Source organism: Apis dorsata, unplaced genomic scaffold, assembly GCF_000469605.1.
Source record: "Apis dorsata unplaced genomic scaffold, Apis dorsata 1.3 scaffold_696, whole genome shotgun sequence".
Lineage (NCBI taxonomy): Eukaryota > Metazoa > Arthropoda > Insecta > Hymenoptera > Apidae > Apis > Apis dorsata.
In genome coordinates, this window is record NW_006263875.1 from 43,892 (window position 1) to 52,015 (window position 8,124).

The 8,124-nt window shown below is 35.2% G+C and overlaps 1 protein-coding gene and 1 long non-coding RNA gene across 10 annotated transcripts in view; one reads left to right on the forward strand and one right to left on the reverse strand.

Annotated features, from left to right (window-relative positions):
• Nucleotides 1-8,124, reverse strand: part of LOC102672458 (LIM domain-binding protein 2) — a 143,859-nt gene that overhangs the window by 22,163 nt on the left and 113,572 nt on the right. For 5 of the 9 annotated variants that reach the window (XM_031513699.1, XM_031513696.1, XM_031513695.1 and 2 more), the window contains one exon: nucleotides 3,165-3,258. In XM_031513699.1, coding sequence (XP_031369559.1) covers nucleotides 3,165-3,258 — 94 coding nt within the window. The remainder of the gene's footprint in view (nucleotides 1-3,164; nucleotides 3,259-8,124) is intronic. The other 4 variants (XM_031513701.1, XM_031513698.1, XM_031513697.1 and 1 more) reach the window with 1 other exon arrangement.
• The window catches only part of LOC116186448, a 19,043-nt gene that overhangs the window by 3,588 nt on the left and 7,331 nt on the right, over nucleotides 1-8,124 (forward strand). The window lies entirely within an intron of this gene.

The window sequence follows — 8,124 nt, forward strand, 5'->3', positions numbered from 1 at the left end:
GCTCAATCTAGCGAAAGGGTTAATTGCAGTCAGGTTTTTATGCTGATGATCGCCACGCGACAAACGTAAACCGGCGTGACGGACCGATAATATCGAGATCTCTGAAGTGAATACCGGTTGTCCATTTGGTCCTCCTCCTGGAGATTAATGAACGCGCCTCTCAAGTATCAGAGGCTCATTAAGACACATTAACCCCGGCCTCTCTCTCTCTCTCTCTCTTTCTCTTCCTTCGCCCTTTTTTTCACGGTGCTTTGTCCTAATGGCGCATTGATCACTGTTGGCCCAAAAGAAAAACGGGCTCCTGGAGATTCGCCGCAAAAAGGCGAGCAGGAGAAACATTCGCGTGCCCCTGTTGGCGCGACAAATGCGCCACGATCAATTCGACCTGGCTTGTTAATCGATTCGAAGTGGTTTTCGTACTATTTCAAACGCGAGTCAAGCTCCATTGTTTTAAATGTTAACCAGGGATTGAAAATTATTACAATTTTGGAACTTGTGATATATTCTCTGAAGAGAGTGTTTAAAAATGTGCCAATTGTGAATGATTTATTGGAATTTTTATCAACGCGGATTAGAAATTCGTCTCGGCTTCCTTTCCTTTTCTTTTCTCTTTGAATATTTCCTGCGTTTTTGTACATTTAAATTTTCCACAAATGAAAGATTTAACATATATGACAACAATCTTTTTCCACGATTTTTCTTTCTCTGCAACGCGTTCAAATAGTATGCGATTCACGTAAGACGTAATAAACCGATGATTTGATCGATTATCGAACTGCTTCTCATAGGTCATCATAGGGAGAATGGCGGCGATCTTCGATAAATTTCGCGATTCTGCCGCGAAAGTCGCACCAAGTCGAGCAATCCCCCCACAAAGAATCTATTAATCTAGCCTGGCTGAAATCGACGGAAAACTCGATAGTCCAGAAACGAGACATGTGCGCCAACGATAATCCGTTCTCGAGGATTGTATCTTATCATTATTATCGGGAATCTCTGAAAGGAGAATAAGTTTATCTGGCCACGGTACACGAGCTAGAGGATTTTATAATGCATGAAATGGAAGGAATGGATGTTTTATATAGGGAGTCACTTCGAACGCTAGATTAATACACGATCTCGAAGGATCACTTTAACAACTCGAATGCTATTTCTGATTGGCATTGTTATAAAAAAAAAACAATAAGAAGATCGAGTTTTGGCTGAAGAAAATTGAATTGTTTCGATCGAATTGTTGTTGGTGCTGCTATAAACAATTTATGCAAATCATTAAATTTAAAAGATATCTAATAAAATTACGTGGAAACAATATTTGGATGAAATTTCGTTTATATAAATCGCGTTTAAGAATTATTATTGAAGGTATCTCTACATGGAAAATTCGAAAGGATCGAAATCTGGAGATTTTCAAGAATTTCACAAGAACTCATAAGAATTCAGAATATTGTCAGGAATCGCAAGTAATCGAAATATTTTTGGAAAAACCTTGAATTTTCGAATTGTCACGCAATTGTCTGATCGATCACTTTTCCTCGATCGAATTAATCTACTTGACTTCTGTGTGTAATTGTCATACAGTTATCATCATTTCGACGAATTTCTTTGAAATTAATTTAACAACTCGAATGCTATTTCTGACTGGCATTGTTATAAAAAAAAAAACAATAAAAAGTCAAGTTTTTGTTTAAACTGAAGAAAATTGAATTGTTTCGATCGGATTGTTATTGGTGCTGCGTGCCATGTAAATAATTTATGCAAATCATTAAGTTTAAAAGCTATCTAATAAAATTACGTGGAAACAATATTTGGATGAAATTTCGCTTATATAAATCGTATTTAAGAATTATTATTGGGACCAGTATCGAATATCCGAAACTTATTATGCGAAAGATATGTATATGGAAAATTCGAAAGAGTTGAAATCTGGAGATTTTCAAAAATTCAAGATATTGTCAGGTATCGCATCCTCGAATTTTCGAATTGTCACGCAATTGTCTGATCGATCAATGCTCGATCATTTTCAAATATCACTCGATCGAATTAATCTGCTTGACTTCTGTGTGTAATTATCATACAGTTATCACCATTTCGACGAATTTCTTTCAAATTGATTTATCTTTAAGATTACAGTCAACAAGCTCTAAGCTCTGGAAGATAAAAAGATAATTCAAACAGGATTATTAGAGTGCCTATAAAATAATTAGGAAAAAACAATATTCAACAATTCGAAATAATATTAATATCGATCGAACCGAGTTTCTGTATCAAAGATTTTACTAAATATCATTTGTCAGAAGCGTAGAAAGTGTGAAAAGTGATCGAGCTTGACTATAAATAAATAGAAAAAAAAACAAAAAGTTCAGAGAGAAATATTCATAACGGGAGAGGGAAGTTCGTTCCAACTTCGTCACTCGATGAAAAATAAAAATTCCGTGCAATTCCTTCTTATCTTTTATCGTTTACACTTGGAAAATAAAATTAAAGAAGAAAATCGATCTAACAAGATAGATCTATCATTGTGTCAGCTTCTAAGAAAAAAGGAAGAAACAACGGTCGAGGTTGGAGAACGCGCGTATTCTGCTCCTCTCTCCGTAATTCAATCTGATCAGAAACAAGGTTGCACAAACGGAAAGCGATTAATCATCGGCACATATTTCCCCGTACGTTAATACCTAGTCATCTGTCTCTAATCCGTTACCCTATCTACTAACGAACTTCCTTCACCTTACGCCAACTCTTTGCAGTGCACCTCGAAATAAGCATGCGACCGAGAAATAATAACCGACCAACACTTCGCCTCGAGTCGCGTTTAATTTATCGCCGATAACCTCCTCCAACGCTTATACATCTTTCCAAACCGAATGCTTCATGCTCACTTTCTAACCTACGATTTTTCACCGCGATATCCTCTTCTCGACAGAGAACACTTCTCCTCTGATCTATTCGTTAAAAAAAAAAAAAAAATATTGCGTTTCACGATAATTAAATTTCATGGCAAATTTTTATAATAAACGCATCGATCGAACGCCTAATTTTCACAAATTATAAAAATTAATATTATAGGAAGGAGGATGTTAAATCTTAAAATCTATCGCTGCAAGGTAAATAAATTAGAGCAAGTGAGGTGAAGAGATAAAGAAAAAAGAAAAAAAAAATGGACTCACCTCTGTACGCTGTTGTAACCTCTTGTTCAACTCGTAGAGCCTGTAGTCCGGTTGGCCAAAGTACGGAGTATGCCTCCTGGGGACAGGCAACGATCTGTCAGATCAGACCGATCGGTCATGTTAGGTGTGCTGTGTACAGTGTGTTCTCTGGTGTGGGTCGCGTGTCGCATGCATGTGGACCGGGGTGGGGGAAGTTTAACATGCATCGTCGGACTTTCGTAAGCCGCCTCGAGCGAGCCAATGAAACGACGAAACGAACGTGGTGGCGGCACAGATTTCGTGGCCCGACGAAACTTACGACTTTCACCGAGAAAACGATCGCGGTACGTGCATGCATAATCTATTTTCTTGGCTATTCGATCACGAAAGGGTTCGCGATTCGCCTCGAGAGAAACGTTTGGGGGATGCGAATTGTACAGGATGTCGCGTAGCTAGCAACCGGATTTCTTCGATAATTCGAAAGAATTATTTTCCTTCTTTCTTTTTAACAGAATTATCTTCTGTATTACACGACACCCTGTATATATATTTCGAGGAATCTCGCAAATGGAGAATGTTCAATAATATATAGAGAGGTTGACTCTTTGAATTATTTATTTGATGGCTATTTGAAAAGTGAAACATTTTCAAGAAAGAATTGCAGCCGATAATATAATAAATAATCTTTTCAGCATTTTTCAAATCAAATTTACAATCGTATTAAATTAGAAAAAATAATCTCGTCTGCGCTCCTTTCTTGTTTTTATTTATGTCATACTTTTTTCTAAAAGAAGTATAATCCAAAATCGTCGAGCATATCAATATTAGGGAAAAAAGAAAATTGTTAAACAAATTATTGATCACGTGCAAGCGTACGATTATTTTTTCTCTTCGACACAAAAGTTTCATACATTCGGTGGAATATTAGCGAAAAATTCTGTCGTAACGAATCATTAATTAGTTCGATGGAACTTTGAACGTGACGTTAGCATAGAAAATTTGCATTTTGTGAATATTCGATCATTTGGTTAATATCATTCGGCTAATATTTGAAAAACGGTGCAACGGAATCGCGCCTACCTCAGTCGTGCTGTCGTGACCGAACGAGAGACGTAAATCAGGTTTAATAAGCTCCTCTCTCGTGCATGTCTTTTCTTGGTTGGATCTACACGCACGTCGAACACCTGTTAGTTGAACACGATTCTTCCGAAATTAAAAAAATCTCGATACGCGTCAGTTATATACGAGAAAAAGTTTTTTTTTTTCGAAGAGAGGAATTTGATAATACAATAATCGACTGGGCTTGTTGGTTTCTAGATAAGAGGATGAACGAATTAATTATGGAAATTTTCTTCGAAGAAGATTCGTTTCTTTGAAATTTGATGGTGAAATTTGAACGAATCGAGGTAGAATAAAAATATTTGGTTAAAAGAAAAAATTCGATATGAAAAATCGAAGGAAACGAGAACAAGTGATGGAAAGTATAGATACGATTTTCGAACATAGATGAACAACAAATTAAGCAAATTAATACGCATTTTACGTTGAATATTTACACACATATATTTGCATTATGAATAATGTCTTGTTAATTTTTTTTCTCAACAAATGAAAATTCCTATTTTAAAATTGCTGATCGTCGCTTTTCTCAATACACGACACAGTTCTCTCTGAAATTTCAAATTTCAAAAATTTCCTGATATAGAATAAAGATCTATCTAATTTCCTGAATATAAAAATTGAATTAATAAAACGCATCAAATATCAAAAATTCACTCAAATTTGCAAATCTTTTCTTGTTCAAAGAAAAGAAAAAAAAACAAAAAATTAAATTCATATTTCATCCTTCGAAATCGATTCTCCAAAGGTGTTCCAATATATTATCATTCTATGCATGTGTGCACGCTCGTATCGAACGCAAAGTTCTAATTGAATATAAGAGTTGATTGTACAAAGGAAAGACCGTTGCACTGTGGCAACGATAACAGCGTGTTTCGAGGGTCACGAATCGACTCGATATCGATCACCCTTGTGTCGGTGTTGCGTCTTGTTTCTCCCGTTTCGATCGTCTAAACTTCGTCGTAACTTCACGACTGGAAAATATATTCTTGGCTGCTACACATGCTGATCATAGCCGTTTGCATTCCTTCCTTGAATGGAAACTCGAAGATCCTTTCTTGGACGCTTATTGCCCGTACCATTATCGGAAACTTCTACGGTTATGAATGGATTTACCCAAGCTTTTTCCTTTTAGACAAATCTGATAAGATTGGAATTCACTATTCGATACTACTGCACGTATTCCGTTAATTTCTTAGAACCAGATTTTTTTTTTTCTTTTTAGAAGAATAAAGGAAGAATTGTTTTTCTTTTTTTTTTTCTAGCGATGATTTATGATTCATGGAGATTCGTTAGAAGTACAAGAATAGAAAAACGTGTATCCTATTTCGAAAAATAATTATTCCGTCAGCCATAAAGACACACATAAGCAAAACAAATTCTTATAATCGCGCGAGTTGAGAAGTTTTAAATCATTCGACGAAGTGTTTCAAGTGTGTTGAAGAAGCTCATTATTATTATGAAACATATTACCTGCGAAAAAGAAGAAAAAAGAAAGAAAAAAAACATTAACTTGCGCATTCGATGCACGTTTCATCCGTCTTCGTAACTGAAAAATCGTCTCGCATATTTTTTTCTAATAGTCGTAATAGTCCAAGTTGCGCATGGCGTATGTATGAATCATATCCCAATGAAATCCAATAAAATCGTCAACGATCCGATAGTCAACAATTTCGATCAATCGACAATTGCAATTCTTTCAATTTATCGTTCACCATGGATTCAAAATTATCGAAAAGATCCCCCGAACTTTACTCTTCCTCGAGAATCACACGAGATTTTCGGGAAGAAGCAGAGGGGAAACGGAGAGATTAATTCTTGGTAATTGAATCGATTTTGTAAACGCACGAAATATTGATCGGCGGCATCAAAATATTAACTGATGGTGGATCAAGTTCACCAGAATTGTTATCGATTTTAATATCGGCTCCATTAGAGCTGTTCGAAGCCGCGGAAGGTGCGAATCGAACAATTCGGTGACCCGATTTTACCGCGACTCTTCGACTTTCGCTCGAGTTGAAGCAACTTTTGCTCGCCGAGATCTTGATTTTTGATTATATATATATACATTCTGCCTTCTGGTTTATAATATCAACGATGATATGGATGATATGAAAATTAAAAATTACAATTTTAAGAGAGATAATTTTAAATATTCCAAGAGAATCATTGTTGTAGATGAAGACGACAAGGAAGATGGAAAAAAAGGGCAACGAATATTCTGCGATGTGGAGAAAAGATAATTTCCATATTTTTTTGATCGAGTTAATCTAAAAATCTCGTTCGATCGAGATGGATGGATAAATTTATAGAAGACTCAAAGTCGGAAAAAGAGTTTCGAAGCTCTCGGACAACTGTGAAGATGCAAAGTTTTGCATCGTTGTACATTGGTGATGGAAAACGCGACATCTATGCAAAAGCCAATATTATCAATAATTAGGTAGAGTGCTTTGAAATTGCAAGAATAATTTATCATATATATATGTGTGTGTGTGTGTGTGTGAAAATAAGAACGAAATGTTACACAAAGTTAAAAGCGCTTTGTTATAAATTTATTTTGGGGGGGAGGTTATTATATCGAACGTAGCCTGAAAATGCAGGATATTTTGTATTAGAGATTAAACATAAACATCTCGTTTCGAAATGGGAATTAAAACATTTTAATCGATCGTCAGAAAATTGGAAAATATCATTTACGGTATTTAAGGTACTTATTACACTGTGATACGTTTAGTTTATTACGTAATATTGTTTAATTTATTATAATTCTGTTTATATAATGCTGTATTAAAAGACAATTAAATAGGAAATTATCGTAGTTAATTTGCATTGTTCGTGTAACGTGAGTTAATTTTCTAAAAAGCTTTTACTTTTTTTGAATTAAACGTGTCATCGAGGCGTATGGATTATATATTTTTTTTTTTTTTCGAATATTGCCTTTTACAAATAAAGTATAAATAATCGACCTCTCGTATTTTCTAATATCAAATCTGTTGTCGTATATTTAAACTGCGTTCAATATTTGCCTATTACTTTGTAATAAAGTGTTTATAAATAAATTTCACGTGACATTTTCTTTTTTTTCTATTTTCATTTATAGAATACGCAGGTTTTGTAGAAAAGTTATCGATATTTTACAAATTTTCTTCGACGCACGAAAATTGCACGAAGACTGTAACTTGTCGATTCATTAATGTTATTAACTGGTAAACCAGTGCAAGAGGAGTTGGAACTGCGACCTTGCTTTTTAATTCTACACATACTATTCCATTCCTTTCCGTGTACTGTGAACAATGTGTAGAGGATGATCAATAAAGCAGAAAGAGAAAGAAACTTGATATCAACTTCTGCATAGGAAAAAATAAACACGTTCATTTTGTCAGAATCAAGCTAAATATTAATCATCTGATCACAAGTTAACATTGCACAACAAATTTTTATTAATCACGTTCCACACATATATATATTTTAAAAATTGTAAATAAGAAATGCAAATCCTTTTTGCAATTACAATTCGCAATTACATCCAATATCATCATATCGCATAGACACAGAATCATCAAAATTACGAATTAATTAAAAAGAAATGCAAAAAAATTATTAAAATTGGCACGTTGCGATTAACGAACGATTTTTTTCACCTCGATCGCCGTGGAAAAATTGATCTCTTTCCCGAGTGGTAAAAACACTAAAGCGGTGAACCGAAAATCGGGCAGTGTATAGATTGAAGAGACACGAGTACACGATACACGTTGAATGCCGGTGCGAAGATCGATCGTGGCAGAAAGAACTTGGCCTTTCCAGTCTCCAGAGAATCGCCGCCGTGGGACTTGACGCCACGTCACAACCCCTCGCGCGTGTG